We start from the raw sequence: 19,009 nt of genomic DNA on the forward strand, positions 1-19,009 counted from the left end.
GGGCGGATACACTAACTGACCAATCATATTTCTTCAAAATAAACCTGGCAGTGCGGTTCTGGACTGCCTCGAAATGATTTAATAAGTATATTTGGTGAGGGCTCCAAATGGCCGCAGCATAATTCAATTTGGGTCGAATGTATGTCTCATAAGCAAATTTTCGCACGAATGGGGGGTACATACCTGCCACATTGACGAAGAGCATCTAGCATGGGAAGACAGGATTCATTTTATTACCTCGGAATTTGCTACATGCAACCGAAACCTTGCTTACATAGAACATTCTTCTTCATCAGATTGTGGGCACTGTAATGAACTAAGGCAATACTGCTCTACAAGAATAGCATAGCACAGCAGTGCTAGTGATGACTTGTGAAACATGCTCTGTCATTTACGAAATCCATCAAGTCTCGTTAAAATAAATGATGTAAAAAAAACAAATCTTTGTACAGTCAGCGCCTGTAGGAAAATTGCCCAAAATTTAAGGTTTTAAACACGCAGAAAAACCCGTTTAGAATGAACCCACATACAGCGAATTATTGTCGATATCGAACTCGCGGAAAATTCAAATAAAAATGCATGTAAAAAGTATGTTTTATAACATATTGGCTATTTCAAACTTTTCCTCCCGGGAAGACTTCCAAAAACGCGCAAACAATCGTCTTCTAGCCTGTCCCCCCCCGCCAAAAAAAAAAGAAGCAGGAAAGAAAGAAAATTGCAAAAGTTCAAGTTGTGAACAAAATTGATCGAAGAGAAGCGATTCAGAAGGGGAGAAAGCTAAAAAATACACATTCTGCACGCATGTACAGAAATAAAAAAATTTCATCCCAAAGTGTTTGTCCATTAAGAGAAGCGATACAGAAGGAAAGATAAGCTAAAAAAAACAAAAAACTGCACGTATGCAGAAAAAAAAAATAAAAAATTTAGCATGTTACAAGAAAAAGAGGCTCTCGCCTTACAACGAACTCATAGTAGAAGTTTGTTGTAAATGTTTTTTGCTATATCGGACTACTTGCTATATCGAACAGATCATAGCGTTTCCTGCTGTTTGTTATAAACGGGTTTCACTGTATATAGTCAGCGGACCAGTCAGGAAGCATGGTACGCGTCCGTGCGAAAGCATCCATGCCTTACATGTACTTAAGGCAGAGAAGTGCAAGCAGCCGTCAAGATCCCAACACTATAATTCAGCATGCTACAAAAAAAGTGTTTTCTGCTTCACTGCAATATGCACTGTGTGCGACACCTCTAGGTTGCCTGAAATCCCCAAATTGACCCTAGGAAATAAAGTCCGCAGAAATCTAGCTGAAATTAAGTACAGTAATCCCTCGTTGTAACGAAGTCAACGGGACGGTAAAAAAATTCTATAAAAGCGGTAATTCGATAAAAACGTGACAGCCACAAGAAGAGTAACAGTAACCTTGAAAGTACACAGGAACAGTGTGGAAGGTTTTACAATAATATATTCAATGAAACAAACCTTGCTGATGAGCCAGGCTTACTGAGACATGAAAAAAGACGGGAGATCAGTTTGCCAGGCATTTTTGCCAAGCATTTTTGTTAGGCATTTTTGCCAGGCATTAAAAAAGCCTCCTCCAACTGCTGCCTCAAGCACCACGTGAGGCTGTCATCGCTGCCGCCGCATTTCCACCTTGTTGCGAAGAAGACGAAGCATGTTTCGCGTTTCTCCAGTCGTGGGTATCTCTCCAAGTTTCTCATCCCACAGCTCTTCGTCTTCGCCCAGTAGAAGTCGTTTTCGGGAGTTGCACCGACGATCTCGTGCACAGTTCTGTAAGGCCCGCTTCAGACAGGGCAACTTTTCCAGCAATTTTGAGGTTGCTGGCGGGTTGTTCTCTAGCTTTCCCTAGATCGACGCGAATTGCTGTAATCAGGTCCGGCTCGAACAAGCGAGCAACTCGGAGCAATTCGAAGACGGTTGAAGCGGCTGCAGCCAATCAGAGACGCAATATTTTCACGTGACACCCCTGTTGTGGTGATGATGACAGCTAAAGACTTAGTTCTGGTTTGGAATGGATCGTTTTCGGAAATAAACAGTTTCTGAAAAATGAGTTAGTATTCTCAACGCCGTTCAAAGATATAAGAACGCGTTTTTAGCGCGTAGCTGGGCGTCTAAATAGTGAAAGAAAAAGAAAATTTAATGATGATGATGGCAAGTCGGAGCAATTCGGTTGCTGTGTGTGAACGCGGGCGGCCCGTGTTGCTGGTGTTTCGGCGTGAAGTTGCTGGGTGAAATTGCTCTGTCTGAAGCGGGCCTAAAGGTCGTCGCAGATCTCGGTGTCATCTGCTGGCACATCAAGTATGTGCACACGGGAAAAGCCGTTGAAAGCGTCGATGCCGGGATGTTGAATTCTTTCGCAATTTGCAACTTCAGTGGACCACCTTTCTCCACTTCTCGTATTAGCTTGACTTTCTGTTCCAGGGTCAAACACTTCTGCGCAGGCTTTGGCGGTGCCATCAGCAGTGAAGCAGGTTGCACGCAGCTACAGTACATGCGGCAGATGGGGTGTGCTGCCTTCGCAACGCAGAACACGATATCAAAGACGCTGCCTCGACACGCACGCAATCCGTAAATGCAGCACAGACTCAAGCTGGAAAACACGTGCATCTCTGCTGTCGACCAAGTCAACAGCAGTACAGCCAAAGCTACAGAGGAGAGGGTGTATCCCAACTTGTTTAATAAGAAGGAATGGAGGAACGGGAGAATCCCAGCCCTTCTCTCTTGTTCCTCCTTTCTCTCCTCTTGAACAGGTTGGCATACGCTCTCTCCCCTGTAGCTTTCGCTGTACTAAACAGTTTTAGTGAGGTCGAGTTTTTCTTTCTTTTATTTTTATAGATAACTTGGGACGGCGCGTCCAGAGAGGTGGGCGCCGACAGGGGATGCACTTCCCTCACTTGATTCCGACGAAAACCGGGCCGCAGGCACCACAAGCACCTTGTGAAGTGTCGGAATTGTCGCTCAACACGCTGCCGCATCCCTCTGCGCTCGCAGAGCTCCCGAAGTGGCGCTCCCACCTTCTTTGATCCCTTGACTTGACAAGTTGGAATTAAGGGGCAGGTGTGTCGCGGCTTCAAAGGAGTCGGCGCGACAGACACTCTGCATGCAAGGCACGTGCTCCGCGCTCCTCGTTCATTTATAGCGGCGAAAGATGATAAACCTTTCGCAGCTAATGGCTTTTTTGCGCACATCTTGGAAGGGTTGCGCTGGCTTACATATTGTACTTTCAGTGGATCGCCCTTCGTATCAAGCATGTCCGGCCGTCGATACACTACAAATATTCCGGTCCAAAATGCATGCATTGGGATTGGGACCGCGTCAAACTTCGAAAAATGCGATAATTCGTAAGGATCGTCCTTTGTAATAAACATGTCCGACCGTCTATACACTTCGAATAATCCGTTTCAAAATGCATGCTTCGCGATTCGGATTGCGTCAAACTTCGAAAAATGCGATAATTCGTAAAAAGCGATTTCGTTATAACGAGGGATTACTGTACCTTCGTCCCGCCCTGCCCTGCCCAATCAATATTTTTTATAAGATGTCTTCCCTTCGGAGGGTAACTTTACAGTCATTTCACAAAACCTTTCAAATGAGTATAAGCCAATTTAACGCCGCTTATCTCGAAGCAATGTAAAACGAATGGCAAGAAACCTGCAAAGTGCTGTCGAGGATACTCACAGGGTAAACAATCTCCAAGTACTCTGCTTCTGCTGGAACGCCTTCTTTGTCGAAAGCGTAGCGCTTCGTCACAGCCTGGAGAGAAAAGTCACAGGTAGTATCTTCCAAAATGTATGGAAAACAACAAAAAATGCAACCAGCCAGATACTAACAGCACAGATGGTAAACTTTCAGACAAATTTTAATAAAGTGCAAAAACACTAAAGTAAAACTTTCAGCCTTTCCACTTTAGTGAAGAGCAGCGGAGCTGTAGTTTCTCTTCTCGGCGGTGGCTTTCCAGGCGAGCGATCTGCTCTTCTTTCGCAAGGGAATCTCAAGCGCTCGACGCAGTAGAACTTTAGGCAATAGCGGCTTCGCGGCCCCCCCCCCCCCCCCCCTTCCCCGAAATCTTTCATTTTGCTGGGACCTCCTCTCCCTCCTCCCCCTCATACGGCATTTTGTCATGGACAGGTGCCCACGAAACAAAATGCTGGCTATATGCCTGGTCCGGGGTATGGGGACGGAATAGACATGTTCGTTCATTTGCTTTGGTGCTGTGCAAGAAAAAGCAGCTCTCATCAAAACGCATACCAAAACAAGCCGGATTGCACCAGATTGTCTGAAGCGACTGCCGTCGACACTGTGTATTGGATATGTTGCGTTATTTGAGGCCTCTCTCAAATCCTGTTCCGACAACGCGGCGCTCTGGGGTACGCATTGGTGAGACTTGTTTAATTTCACGTTGCGAGCGGGGAATACCCATGCACTTCGGCTATCCTGTATGGTCAAATATTTTCGACAGTTAAGACCTTTGTAGATTGACACGGGTGAGTGTATGGTGTCGTAAAAAAAATAGACATAAAATAAAACAACCATTGAAGTTGCATTTGTTCTGTCGTGCACCGACTCACCAAAAATAGCTTTCATTAGTTTGTTTTTGTTCCATAAAATAGTTCAATGCTTTCATAAGAACCTCGAGAAATTCTATTCGCCATTGAACAGAAAAAGAAAACGCGGCAATTCATCCACCCCCAGTGTCCGGAATTGCGCCTACGCAGGCTACCACAGCCCACTGACAAGAAAACCCATAGCCACATGCCGTCGGGCAACACTGATAGACACTCTCAAAACCAGGGACTTGCACTCTAAATTGCTTCGTCCGAGACTGCCGCTGGAAAGGTGTATAGTCGCTATGGCAACTCTCTCCCATGCAGTTTCAGCTAGTACTTCAGTTCTTGAAAGAAACAAATATTTTTGTTTCTAGATGGCTTTGAGAAAGACGAGGGTACACAGGGTTGCAGAAAGTGATCTCCAACTCCTGCAATTTCTCTCTTCAACAATAAAATAAATGGTTTGACTATTTTGTGAGCATCTGCTGGGCCATGGCAAGTATATTTCCCACCGAGAATATTTTTTTCGTGGTTCGCAGAAAAACTTTGAATCTGGCACAGAGCTCTTATTAGAGTACTTTCATACAAAAGAAAAATTTTAAAAAAGTTCACTGCGGGGCCTACAAAAAAAGTTGCTCATGAAAGGATTAATTAGATTGTTGTTTGCAGTTTTTTTCTTCTTCCCCTTCCTATTTTAGCACAACTCATTCATGTATCCCTGATGTTCCTGTACTTTGTTTTTAGTATGCTGCATGCGTTTTCTTTTTTATGCCTAGTCTTCCTTTTTGTTTCACAATACATCAGTTGGGAGTCAGCGCTCCGTTTTCTTCTCTTCATCAATGCATGTGCGCCGTTTTTAATATGCTAATACTACACAGACAGTGCTTGTTGAATGCAGGTATTCAATACAACTGAGAATGTGTTGGCAGTGAACGAAAATCACTTTCCTCAAAATTGCCTGGCTACACCACAATCTAGTGCTCAAGAAACAGCACACAAAAGAAGGCTAGGGCATATAAATTCAAGCAACATCACACTCAAACAATACCCCGATGCCCCAAACATTGAACAGCAAATATTTGCCATGCTAGTAGCCGCATCATTCTCTTTGTTTTTGATGAAAGCAAGCCCAACAAAGCAAACATTGATGTGGACGCCCCTTTGGATGCGGCGTTTCAACGTACCACTTTTCAGTCAACCGAGCTTTTCATGAATGAAATTGAGGCCGTCGGGAGTTGCAACAAAAGTAAAGACAAATGTGGCACACGGTGAGAAACGAGAGGCCTCTTTGCTTCCACCCCACCTTGGTCTTGAACTCTTCGATGCGCTGTTTCTCGGCAATGCACCTGAACTCGTCGTAGACGTCCTTCATGGTTACTGGTTCGTCCGTTTCCGCCTTTGCCGCCGAGTCGAAGTGCTACGTGTGCAAACAAAACAAACGAAAAAATTGACTTGCATTTACTTAGGACCAAACTCTTCTGCATTAACCCAGGTTAAAGCACTGCTGGGGGCTCGAACTTTATGTATAATCTTCACACAACGTCTGCAACGCCACCAGCACGTCACTCGTCCTTGACGCTCGTTCGTGCTAAATTTTTCACAGAAAACGCCGCATACAGCATATTCCGCGTTCAAATGTGCCTGCCCCGTACATTCATGCAAACATATCACACCACCACAGAACTGCTGCAGTTAGTTCTATGCAGAATGCAAGGATTCTTGCCAGCAAAAAAACCTATAGTACTTGTATTCGCCTCAAGAACCGTAGTACAAAAAAACTTTCAGCCTTTCCACTCTGGTGAAGAAGGAAGACCAGCAAAGCTGTACAATTGTGGGAATGAAGTAATGACCAGCCGCAAGTCGGCAAGCAAGAGTGGAAAGGCTGGACAGCTACCCCATCTACGAGCTACGGCAGCAACCAGACAAGCGGCAGGCCGGTTGTCTGGTTGTTGCCATAGATCATAGATGGCGGTAGCTGTCCAGTGTTTAGTATCATCATTGGTTTGCTGACGGACACGATACTGGGGAAACTAGCTCCTAACAGCTCCGCTTAAAAGCTTGGCTTTTCGCGGAACATTATGAATTTATAAAGATGCACATGTTTACAACGTTGAAACCGTTGTTTCTTCCTTCGACAACGAAATTTTTTTCAAGGGCCCGTGAAACAATTTTTGGCTTGGGATAAATCATTTTAGATTGGGATTTTACTAATAGCACATCGTTCAGTGGGCCAAAAGAAAAAAAGTAGAAAGTCAAAAGCCTGACTTTCAGTGCGAAAATTTGAAAACACAGCGGACTATTTCGTACCTCCTCCCCTTCGTAACCTCTCCGCCTTTTCACTATGATACATCCGCGGTCCCAAAAGCGCGCCATCGGGTCCAAACTGACGTCACACGAAGCCGGACCTCATTTAATCCCTTCACCCCTAAGCTGACATTGTGGTGGAAGCTACGCGCTTGCCGGACCAATCAGCCGCCTCCGTTTCATCACCTTACCTCATTCTCTGCAGCCACATTTGCCACGCTCACGTGGCAAAAGTGTGGCTAGCCCAAGGAGCACGTAGCTTCCACAGCACTGTCAGCTTAAGGGTGAACGGAGTAGGGAAAGAAACTTTTGTCTGAATTTTGAGCGACGAGCTAATCTTCTAGGGGAACAATGGCTCTCTCCGGGTACACAAACCAGGTTCCGAGCGAGAGGGGGGTCCCTTCTTTTCGTCTTCTTGAACTGTTTGGTGCAATGCGCGATTTATGAGTTGAGGAGGAAAGCGAAACAGGAAAAAGTTGGGAAAGCGTTTCATGACCCCTTAAGAACTACACCACACAGCGTGACGTGACATCAATGTGATGAGTAGAAGAAACTTTTTAAATGCCCTAGATGTTTAAATCGGCAACTTGCAGGTGTTACTTGCCACAAGTACAGGTATAAAAATAATACATTAAGAGAGAACATGCGATGGACTGTCCTTTAATGAGTGTTGTTTTCGCATTTGTGATAAGAGTTTGACTGCACATCCTAACTTTATGAAAGTGGTTTAAACAGTTCAAAGCTTGCTGTGAACTCACAAAGGGTCGAGGCAGCAGGTAGACTTTGCGGGGAATGTTGCAGACAGTGACGGCGCAGCTCGCATACGTCGAGGCGTCCAGGAGCTTTACCTTCCCGAAGAGATGAACGACCCCTGGGCAGAAAGAAGACAAAGAATTCAATACACAATCCAACTGCACAGGTATGTTCCTGGTCAAAGATATATCTTAAGGTTATAGGGCCTGTTTTAAGTCACGAATGGTTTTAAGAAACTGTTGACGAGAAAAGGGCAGCCGACGAGGCCCACGAATGCACGAAAATTGCCGAAAACAGTCTACAACTTTTTTATCAGATAACAGCAGGCTCCTAAATTTTGGCCTCTGGTCCGAACTGCTATTGCTGCATTTTGGCAAAGACCGAGCATTCAGCGATTATTTTTTCAGCGAAAAATGCTCCGTAAAAAAATTGCCCCTCTCTTTGGCATTTCCAAAAGGTGTTCTAAATGCTTAGCACATCTAGGGCCTCTTTGCACTCCTCCTTTTGTAGGCACAGTAAGGAGAAAGCTGAAAGGCACATTCCGAGGGTTCCCTGAATATATCAAGCAGTCACAGTCTCACCTGGAATCATAGTGTCACGTGATGTCATAATGTCACGCGACACTGCGACACCATGGAGGTTAGATGTCACGAAATCCCAGGGCTGGCCCTGTAAATGCTATACATTCATAATTTTTTTTCCAGACATCAAAAATAACGGTTGTTTTGTGCCTTTGTCATCACCATTTGCGGTACAGGGGCAGAAGGCTAACATTGCGAGAGCTGACGGCCTGTGCGGAATGGTTCCTCGATGGGATCGGCATTGGAGGCGGTCCGACTCGCGACGCTTACCCGGATTCTTGAAGTAGTCCTCGTAGGCGTCCAGCCAGAAGAAACGCACGACCTTCTCTCCATTCTCGTTCTCGACGAGGGGCAAAGAATCGACCTTAACGTCGGCTGGCCGGCGAACTGCATCCTCCGCGACTACTCCGGTCCACTCCGGAAAGCTGGAACGAGAATTTGCAGACAAGCTCTCGCAGCCGTCCTCCAACCGGTCGGCACTTGAGCGACATTTGAGAAACAATGAGAAATTAACCCCTAGCTGCGCTGTTCAGGTTATTCTATCGTAATGGCCGGCGAAAACGTTAGCAGAGAATTGCACTGCCCCAAATGAACTTTTATTTTTGGTTTTTTCCAGCTCATCAAACAAGGCTGCAGTTACACATAAAAGGCAACTCCGCACAATTTTAAAAAATTTTACATTTAAAAGCCCTAATAAAAGGTGCTAGTCATTTGCTTTGCAAGAAATGGGATGTACATTGTTAAATGTTACTTTAAACAAAAGCAGATGACAGGTGATGACGGGCAGGGTTGGGGCAGGCCGGCAAGGCCACCATTGAGGCGAACATGTCCTGGGCGCAAGTGTCGTCTGCACCGTACCCTTCACCATCTTTTGGTGTCTACAACATTCAACGACGTCTGCACAACTGCAGCATCAGTCTGTGCACGTAGTGTGAATAAAACTCCGAGACAATAACCACAAACAGTGAGACGGCAACGGTGGTTCTGACGCGTAAGATGGCGATAACGGCAAGAAGGCCAAGCGGCTCCCAAGAAGTGCGCCGCGCAGGCATGGTATGCCAATCCCGTGGACACCACTGAGTGCTGAGAGGAAATGTTCTTGACATTACCCGTATGCTTGGCCAGAGAAGCAAAAACAAACAAAAAGGGACAAAGGTAAAGACGTTTCGCTCAATGTTGGCCATGCCAACGCCGTAGCCTTGACTGCGCTGTTGATTGCGCCTCAATTCACCTGCTTGAGACAGCCGATTTCGGAAAATTGGCGCGTTGCAAAGTTTGCCGTACCGCTTAAGAACAATGTAGACAGAACTTGGTTGTAATATTTGATGTGTGGTCGTCCTAGGTGATACTGAACAGGACTGCATTGTTGTTTTTTTTTCAAAAACAAAAATGAAGCAGCGTTGCCCTTTAAGGCGGGACACTACCCAAAAAGTAAACGTTTTAACCACTTGTCTGATTTAAATGACAGTTACAGGACTCGTTTCTGTTGATGATGAGAACATTTGTGCCAAATTTTGTTAACCTGGGTGAAGTACAAAAAAAAAGCAAAATGTTGAAAGATGAAAGTGGGTGTGTCTGCGTAGGAAAACTATCATTTTGAAATAACTCATAAATTTGTAGTTTTCATGTTTAGGGCTGTGCAAATTCCGAATAGTAGTTACCGAATCGAAGACCGAATCGAATTAAGAAAAAAAAGCCGAATATTGAATCGAATATTGAATAGTGATTTTATTTGTAGGAATTTTTCAAAGTGTGCTGTGAATGAGATGATTATAATGTGCAGAGTATGCGGCTGGTGCAGAATATGCATCTCATACCGAACAAAAGCTCAAATGTGAAAGAAAAAATAAGCAGCTGCTGATGAACGTTGGGCACTAAAGATCCAATTTTATGGTGCAAACATCATCTATCACCCTAAGCGTCGCATGCCTTTTTTTCTTGTTAAAAGCACGACCTAACACCGCGACATGACCTTTTTTTTATATTTATCTATCACAGAAAAGGGGCATTTTGCGATATGTAGTCTCAATTTTAAGGAAGAAAAAGGGCACCCAGGATTTTATTTTATATAAATAAACAGATAGCTGTTAAATCTGCGTAAACAGGCTTAAATAATATAATCTGAAGCAAGAAAAAAAACACGTGGTTAGGTGGAGCAAGTCATCGTCCAACTGCCGCTATGCGTCCATTCCTTCGTGCATCTATCCTGTTTTTGAAAGCCTAGATTTAAAAGAGGGAGCAAGCAAAACTGAGACCACAGGGACAGCTCCCACGCAGATTGGTCGTAAGTGCGCATGTGTTGTGTAGTCATGTGGAAAGAAGGCGAGGAAACGGAAGAGCGAAGACGCCTGCCCGATCGACGCTTTTCGTCTTTTCGTCGTCTTCTCGCAGTTCGTAATTCTGAATGGTTGGAAACCCTCTCAAATCTAGGCACACTATTTTTCCATTACGTTTCGTTCCGAATCAGAATTTGTGGCTTGCGGTTCCGAAAGAAGAATGACCACAACTCGGCTGATTTTATCGAAATCAACTTTTTTTGGCAGAAATTGTTTTTTCTGGGTAGTGTCCCCCCTTAAAGAAGGCAGTGCACCTCTGCTGCCACTTAGGCGGATTCGTTGGCAAGTTCCTCGGCAGAAAGAGATAAAGCATTGTATTTACTTGCGTAATGAACACACTTTCTTCCCTGAAATATTGACGCATGTGTGAGGGGTTGCGTTCATTACGTGGGGTAAAATTTTTCCACTTCGACACTTAGTGCAAGTGTAATTTTAGGTGCCAATATGACATGGCAGGGTACTGTGGCACGTCTCCACTGACAGAGGCGTACCATGGATGGTCGTGGGGGCACCATAGTAACCATGCTCTATAAATTGCAAACTTTTTTTAGGGTGCTTTTGGCATGCCTTTTTCCGAAGAAAAAGTGTCCTACAAAGCTCTCATGGCACGGAGAGTGACGTGACCATTCTTAGGCCTGATCAATTTCATGATTTCACTGTCCTAAAGTGGACCACAGACGACAGTGTGTTTGTTGACATCTCAATGCATCCAATAGACGAAGCACGTCCGGGCTGGGCAATTTCTCGACCCCAGTTTCGCTTCAATAACTTCCGTAACTATGCACTTGCAGCCATTAAGAGAGCGTGTATTGCTGTGCTTGGCTTGGCTTGACTTGGCCTGGCTGCTCGGCAGCAAAAAAAATTGCTTTGGAGGGCTTGGTGGATAGCAGAGTTAGGCGCAGATCGAGCCTCATGGGGCCGAAACTTGGAGGTGCGTTCATTGGAAGTGTGTTCGTTATGCAAGTAAATACGGTATGCTCTACTCTATGTGTAGGTTATTTAAAACTGCAGCGAAGCTTTCACGGCCCTCAACAAGAAAAATGCTGAGTCTGCGTGTCGCAACTTGGGACACTTACGAGCGAAAGTTCGCACTGCAGAACCCAGAGGCCCAGGGTTCTATCTCCAATTGTAGCTGTTTCAATCTGGATGAGCATTGCACCGGCTCGTGGTCATCTGATAGCTACCGTGAGATACATGTTAAGGATCACAGGTTCAAAAATACTATATCAACCCGGCTAAATCACCTATGTACAACAAGCACAAGCTGCCTTATTTCAAAGGCTAACTAATAACTTAGTTCATGCTGTCTAAATTTCCAAACACCGCAACTAAAATAAAAAAGCAGTAATAATGTTGCAGTTACATATATTTAAGAATAAATCTAATGAAGTTAAAAATACCTACATTAACAAAAATATGCCACAGGGCTGGCTATACAAGGTAAGACAGCGTTGTGAAAGTAAGGTCATCAGCATCACGTCGTCACATAACATGACCACGGTGGTGGTATGACCACCGTCCGCTAAATGTGGCGGTCAATGTCTCACCGACCAAATTTAGCGGATTTTGTTGACTTGGTAGAAACCAAAACTTGGTGGCCGTTGCAATAGTGTCGCCACTGTAGCAGGGCTCCCTTGTAGGTAGCACTTCACTTCCCATGGCTGGCGTAAGCAACCATAGCAACACCTAATGGCGTTCTCGCCAGAGGTCTATGTATGAGCACCTGTACATAAAGAATTGCCCCAAGGTTTTCCAACTCAAACGTATTATTCTATGTACGACCGCTGCATTTTTTTTATTTGCAATGTCAATACTGGGGACATTTCCACCTTGCAACAGGCGAACGTACCTCCGAAAACAAATGCGTGGTTGCATGGTGTCATTAACATTTTTGCATAACTGCACAATGCTGTTTGCTGGAAACCTAAAATAAAAATTCCAAAAGTGTAACGCCCAGCACAGTAAAACGCCTACAGGAATGCTTTAATTATAAAAACATGCCTTTAGTGAAGTGAAGTCCCAACAAATCCATAGTTTCAATCAGCATACAACTAAAAACAGTCCAGCGGCGCATGCTTGCCAGGCTGGCAAATAAGGTACACGCCAAACACACACAAAAAAAAAATAATAATAATAACCTGAGCAGATTGATGCAAGATAATGCGAGCCAGGGTCGAAAATTGTTTGGAGCGCTTTGTGCAACGACTGAACTCGAGACAGACAAGCGCGCTGTGTGCAGGGTTCATGCTGGCCTTGAAGACAAAAATTCAAGGGTTTTCAAGGACTTCCAAGGCCCAGACAGGATATTTTCAAGGACCATGTTGAGCCTTACTTAGACAAAACCCAATTCTAAGTGCGTTAAAAATGTAATATTTATTGCACGAGACAAGATCTTAAGGGGCTTTTCTTTTTGTATGCTAGATTCAAAGAAGCACATTAACAACACACGTTGCCATGTCTTACATGTTAAACAAAAAATATACACCAAACAAGCACTCGTCCAATGTTCATGGTAGTTAGGGTGACCACCTTCCTGCCAGCGAAATGCGGGACGCGCAGGGGGAGGGGGGGGGGGGGGGGGTAGAAGAAATTTATTAACAAAGCACCACGTACCTAGGCTCTGTTAAGACATTTAATATCTTGTGCTGTTTATACACCTGCTAATTGTATTGCGGCAATTAAGCTCAATTAATTTTCACTCCCAGTGATATATCTTCCATGCCGAATGTGTTATTAATGTGTCGAAGTTGAAAATATAAAAATCGACTGTAGCAGAACTCAATGCATCAAATGGAAATAAGAAAAAGTAAATCTTTTTCAGATTATTGTTTCCTGTCAGCGCTTACTTTAATCAACATGGTCCTACACAAATTTTTAACATTATATTCTTTTTCGGCCGTTGAGAGTTGTAGGCTTTCTGCCTTGTATGGCTGCCTTCACTGAAACAAAAATCCACAGCAGCCCTTTCGGATTGACACAGTGATTTCAAAATAATTACAATATTTTATATTGAAACTTTTGGTGAGTGATTCTTCTTAGAATATTTTGCCAAGGAGAGAGGCACAACAGAGCATGCACGTCGGGTCTCCTGCAAGAAAGACGGTTGCTTCCCACGATGCTTGGATAGAAAATGGTGTACCACTGCGATTCACACGATTACCAGCGACATCCGCGCTTCCCCGTGCCCCGTTGTTCGGCAACGCCATGAGTTGCAGAGTGAATTTTACGACAGTATGAAATGCGGGACATTTTGAAGATCTGAGAATTCCTTGCGGGACGCGGGACATGAGCCCTCAATGCGGGACAGTCCCGCGAGTCGCAGGACGGTGGTCACCCTAATGGTAGTTCACATTGCTTTTTCGGGACTTCGAGGTCAATGATCAGAATTTCCTGTGCCTTGCTTTTGGCAAGTCTTCCTGAGGCTGTTGGATTTCATGATCCATGAGAAGTCACTCGTGGCTTCTGCCTCCTCTGCATAATTGTCTGCTGAAGCCGTCAATTCAGCAACAGCTACTTCCAGTTTTTTCTTCTCTCTCAATCTTTGAACTTCTCCATCAATACAGTGCCTTTTCACCTGCCTTGCATCTTCAAGCTCCCGTTTCTTGGCTTCCCAAAAAACACGATAATGGTGCCTTGCAGAAGCCACGGACATCCTGAGTTCCTTCGTGATTTGTACATTCAAGACGTCGCCCTGCCTTGTTTACAGCGTTCCATACAATTCGCTGCCAGATGTAGAAAATAGCTTTCATATTTTCCACAGCGACCTGCCAATTGAAGATAAGAAAAAGGGTCTGAGACCATGGCACGCGACGTACGAATACTTTCTGCTCTCCGCAGGAGAAGGCTCGAGTGACTTTGCTGTCAGGAAACATTCTTCTCAACAAATCACTTGTCCGTGAACAGGGCTTTTAAGATTAGTGTAATGCATTTACTTCTAGTATCCACAGAATCTCTGCATGAGTCACAAGCTCATGCTTCTTGGACACACCGTCCAAGCCCGACGACCGTGATTGCGTTGTGTCCACAGACGTTGGGTTCAAGGAACATTCACTTACAGAGGGCACCAAGAACAAGTTCTTGATCGGGTTACTCACTGCCAGCTTCACGTTCGCGTTGGGTTTGGCGCTCTTCATGTGACTATGCAGCGCTGACTCTCCCATAGCAGCGATGTTGAACGTTTTCGAGCAAGGCTTGCATTTAGCCCAATTTGGATTCGGCAGGTCTGGTGCAATGCAGTGCCTATAACTGTCGTTTCTCAGCGTTGGTACTTGCATTTCCCTGGCATATTTCTCACTTGCAGTTGCTGCAGTAATTCCGACCGCACAGATTACACACCAGTCTACGTTCGAGCTTCGCCGGCTACTTCTGATCCCGTACTGGAAATAACATAAAGGAGTGGATTGGATATGGATCTGGCTATGCCCTTCGAAACCGAAACTGATTCCAGTGTGGCCAGGCGTTCATAAACATTTGCTAAATGTCGTCGTCAAACTCGAAAATCAAGGACTTTCAAGGATCTGTAAAAATTCCAGGACTTTCAAGGCCTTGAAAACATACTTTTAAATTCCAGGGTTTTCAAGGATTTCAAGGACCCGCATGAACCCTGTCTGTGGGTTCAGCATGCAGACATTGCCTTCTTTGCTTTAACTCACTTCTCTTCTCCAACTTTCTTTCGCGGCAGACTTTTCACATACCGGGGTCCCTCTCAAAAGAAAGCCCACCGAAAGAAACCAAGGTAATCAACACTTCGACACAGCAGTCTTTGAGTTAGAGAGATTTATGCAGTAACGTATGATTTAAACAAGAACAGGAATGCTGATGAACACTTAGTTTCATTTTAGAAAGCCTCATATCTACAGTGACGTGGGGACAGCACTAGCTGACGCCGCACGACCACGGTAACTGGAAGGCAGGAACCAAATATGGTTTTCCCACGGCCGTTGCCTTCAGGAGCGAGTGCTTTAGCTGACAAAGTAACTCCCACCGTGCAAAAATGTGGTTTCGCTTCACAGCATGACGGCATGAGTGGTACCCAACAAGCTAGCGTCGGAGCGCCCGCATGCACCCGAGTCTATCGTTGAGAATATTTTAAAAAAAGACGCGAGACGAGACCCATAAAACGACGAGAGTGCGAAACGGCGGAAAAACCATGCAAGACCGGATGGGCAATTGATGCAGGGTACTTTGTGTCGGATGGCAGCATGTACCACCTAGCTCACGCACGCTCAAGTTTGGTGCTCAGTTTAGTTTCGGTTTTGAAGGGCAACCGAAATTAGTTTTTTGGCGCAGGCTTGGCGCAGATTACCCATATTTTGGCAAAATGTAACAGGATGTAGCAGGGTTAGCCCCTTGGTGCAGTTTGGCACAGCAATCACACCACTGGGGTGTTTCTCGCGATACTCTGGGAACCCATGGCCTCTCCCAGAGAAGCCTCCTATAGGGGACAGTGAACAGATAGCCCACCTGTCATCCAAAGACTCTTCTTTTCCAACGCCTGTGCCAACCTTGAGGTCCAGCCCCGCATTGGCCGTCTGGCCGTTCTCCTCCGATTCCATGTGGAAGTCGTCGTTTTGGGCGTCCGCAAAGCACGCCAAGTCTTCGTCCACCGTCTGGTCTGGATAAAGCAGCAGTGCAAACCCGTGCCAATTATACACCTTTCCAAAAAACGCTCCTAGGTTGCCGCCATATTGTTGATGATGATGCAGCTGGGGTGACTTTCGCACCCCCATCAGCTAGAAATTTCCTCACTCTCTTGGATTGTTGAAACCTGCTTAGCACGATTCTTCATGTATGTTTTGCGGTTCTACATTCTAAGTTTTGCAACCTCTCTTGACATAGCCTTTTTGTGTCATCTTCTACTGTGAGAAATAGGGCTGGTAAGTGCCTGTTATTCAAGCATTTCTGTTCGACATTCACGGGAATCGAAGGAGGAAAAGAATGTCAAAAGGCCCTTGACGCGATTTTGCGAACAATGACCACTTTTCTCTTTACTCCAGAGATAACCCGCATAGAGTCCTTCTCAGTCATAGCCAAAAATAGCTGTTTAGGGTGGGGAATGGATCAGTTACATTCTTTGTCTTGGTGCTGGTGTGGTGAAGAAAGAAAGCTCTTCCTAAATCTAATGCAGCAGTCATCACTCTCTGGGATATTCCTGCATCATCCAGCGATTATCGGGCAACTATCGAGCACGCTCCGATTCTACACTTCGGGCATGTGCGACCGGAAACATCAACGGTCACTTCCTGGGCTCAACCACCTATAAAGCCGCAATCAAGGTGGTTCAACGACAGTGGGCGCGGCGACTCCGTCAGAGCTATGTCGCTGAAAAACCCGCTTACACTTTTCGTGCAGACCCTGGCGGTTTATTCGGCCATTCATGCACCAGCGAGTGCACGAGGAACAGCAACATCTGACTCAGCGGCAAAGCTTCCAGTCATCACTCTCTGGGATATTCCTGCATCATCCAGCGATTACCGGGCAACTATCGAGCACGCTCCGATTCTACACTTCGGGCATGCGCGACCGGAAACATCAACGGTCACTTCCTGGGCTCAACCACCTATAAAGCCGCAATCAAGGTGGTTCAACGACAGTGGGCGCGGCGACTCCGTCAGAGCTATGTCGCTGAAAAACCCGCTTACACTTTTCGTGCAGGTGAGGAACGAGTACCCTTCATGTTCTTACCGAAGCGACAATGTGTGTCTTTTAGAGTTGCCGTGCCCACGGTCACTTTGGAGAGTGTTATGTGTGTGCCATGACCTGTTTAGTCTCTTGTTGATGCTAAGCGGCGACGTAGAAACCAACCTGGGGCCCACCCTTGAGGATCTAATGCAGCATCTTACGGCCATTGCAAGTGACGTGAAGGAGATAAAGGAGGGAAAAACTGCTACAGATGCACTGATTGCGGAAACTAACGCTAGACTTGCAACAATCGAACGCAGAGTAGATGGACTGTCCAATATGGCGGTTTCTGTGGCAGCCTTCGAGACAAGGATTGTGTCTCTTGAAAAGAACGTTAATTTCCTTCTCGGAAAAGTAGACGACCTGGAGAACAGAAGCAGACGCAATAATCTACTTGTTTATGGTATTAAAGAGACAGCAGATGAAAGCAATGAAGGGTTGGAAAACTGTGTTAAGAAAGAAATTTTTGAGGATATTCTCGGTGTACACGCCTCTGGAATTGAAAAGATACACAGGCTTGGTCGTAAGGTCGCTAACAAAACGCGACCAGTTATCCTAAGGTTTCTCGAAGAGAGGGACAAGAGTGCAGTTCTGAGCAGCTGCAGGCGTTTAAAGGGCTCAAGGTTCAGTATTTCTGAGGACTTCTCACCACGTGTCAGCAGATTAGGAAAAAACTCTGGGACAGCGCTAAGGAATTAAAAAAGAATGGAGATAAAGTCGTTCTCTCTTTCGATAAAATTAAAATAAATGGACAAGTGTTCATCTGGGATGATACTGCAAATAAGAGTTCCTGTCTATCCTGCCACGCGTCAGAATCCTGTCTGACGGTTAGCGCATGGAAATACAAACTCCCCCCCTCCTCCCGAAGTTGCAGTGCAAGGGGCAGTTTGTACAACTAGCACGAAACTTCGACTAATAAACCTGAATGCAAGGAGCATTGTCAATAAAACGATCGACTTGGAAAGCATTATTCTTAGTTTCGACCCCGACATATTGTTGATAACCGAAACCTAGCTAAGTGATAGTATTTCTGATTGCGATATCGTTCCCCCAACGCACAAAATTATACGGAAAAATCGCTCTTCGAAAGGGGGAGGGGTGGCTATACGTAGTTCTGAAAGAAGGAATGGAATTTTCTGTGCTGCGTAATACCACACCCATTGAAGCGGTGTGGGTGACAGTGTCGCTTTTATCTTCCTGTATTTTGGTGGGTGTGGTATACAGGCCACCTTGTGCTGACATTGAGGTATTGAACGACTTACACGATTTTGTGCATAAAGAGTCAAAACACAACAGAAATATAATTTTGGGAGGTGACTTTAATCTTCCAAATATAGACTGGGAAACAATGACCTCAATGTCAGCGTGTCGCCACTCCGAACTCTTGATCGATTTAGCATTCTCAAACAACCTTGTTCAGATGGTAACAAGTCCCACGAGGGTTACTGAAACCACCAGTTCTCTCCTTGATTTAGTATTTGTTTCTAATACTCTGTGTGTTGCAGATAACCATTGTGCAGTTGTAGATGGGATATCAGATCATCGCATGATAGTGTTAGACTGTACAGGTTTAGTCCCCAACCGTCTACCTAATACGGAAAGGAAAATTAAGGACTTCAACAAAGCAGAAGACGAAAGTATCTTAGATTTTCTTGAGTTGTCCTTCGACAGGTTTTCCGATTTATCTACCTGCACTAGCTGTGATATAAACCAATTATGGCATTTCTTCCAAGAAAGTGTAAACACGTGTATAGAACGCTTTGTGCCAACCAGGAAAACAAATACTAG

At 45.1% G+C, this 19,009-nt stretch overlaps 1 protein-coding gene and 1 pseudogene across 1 annotated transcript in view; one reads left to right on the forward strand and one right to left on the reverse strand.

Moving 5' to 3' along the window:
- The window catches only part of LOC8040571 (DNA polymerase alpha catalytic subunit), a 165,697-nt gene that overhangs the window by 125,382 nt on the left and 21,306 nt on the right, over positions 1 to 19,009 (reverse strand). The window contains exons 8-12 of the mRNA XM_029966821.4: positions 16,004 to 16,154; positions 8,475 to 8,629; positions 7,629 to 7,741; positions 5,870 to 5,983; positions 3,698 to 3,772 (exon numbers count right to left, since the gene is read on the reverse strand). Coding sequence (XP_029822681.2) covers positions 3,698 to 3,772; positions 5,870 to 5,983; positions 7,629 to 7,741; positions 8,475 to 8,629; positions 16,004 to 16,154 — 608 coding nt within the window. The remainder of the gene's footprint in view (positions 1 to 3,697; positions 3,773 to 5,869; positions 5,984 to 7,628; positions 7,742 to 8,474; positions 8,630 to 16,003; positions 16,155 to 19,009) is intronic.
- On the forward strand, positions 16,831 to 18,120 carry LOC120838163 (annotated as a pseudogene).

This window comes from Ixodes scapularis, unplaced genomic scaffold (assembly GCF_016920785.2).
Source record: "Ixodes scapularis isolate PalLabHiFi unplaced genomic scaffold, ASM1692078v2 PGA_scaffold5__190_contigs__length_132052651, whole genome shotgun sequence".
In the NCBI taxonomy this organism is placed as follows: Eukaryota; Metazoa; Arthropoda; class Arachnida; order Ixodida; family Ixodidae; genus Ixodes; species Ixodes scapularis.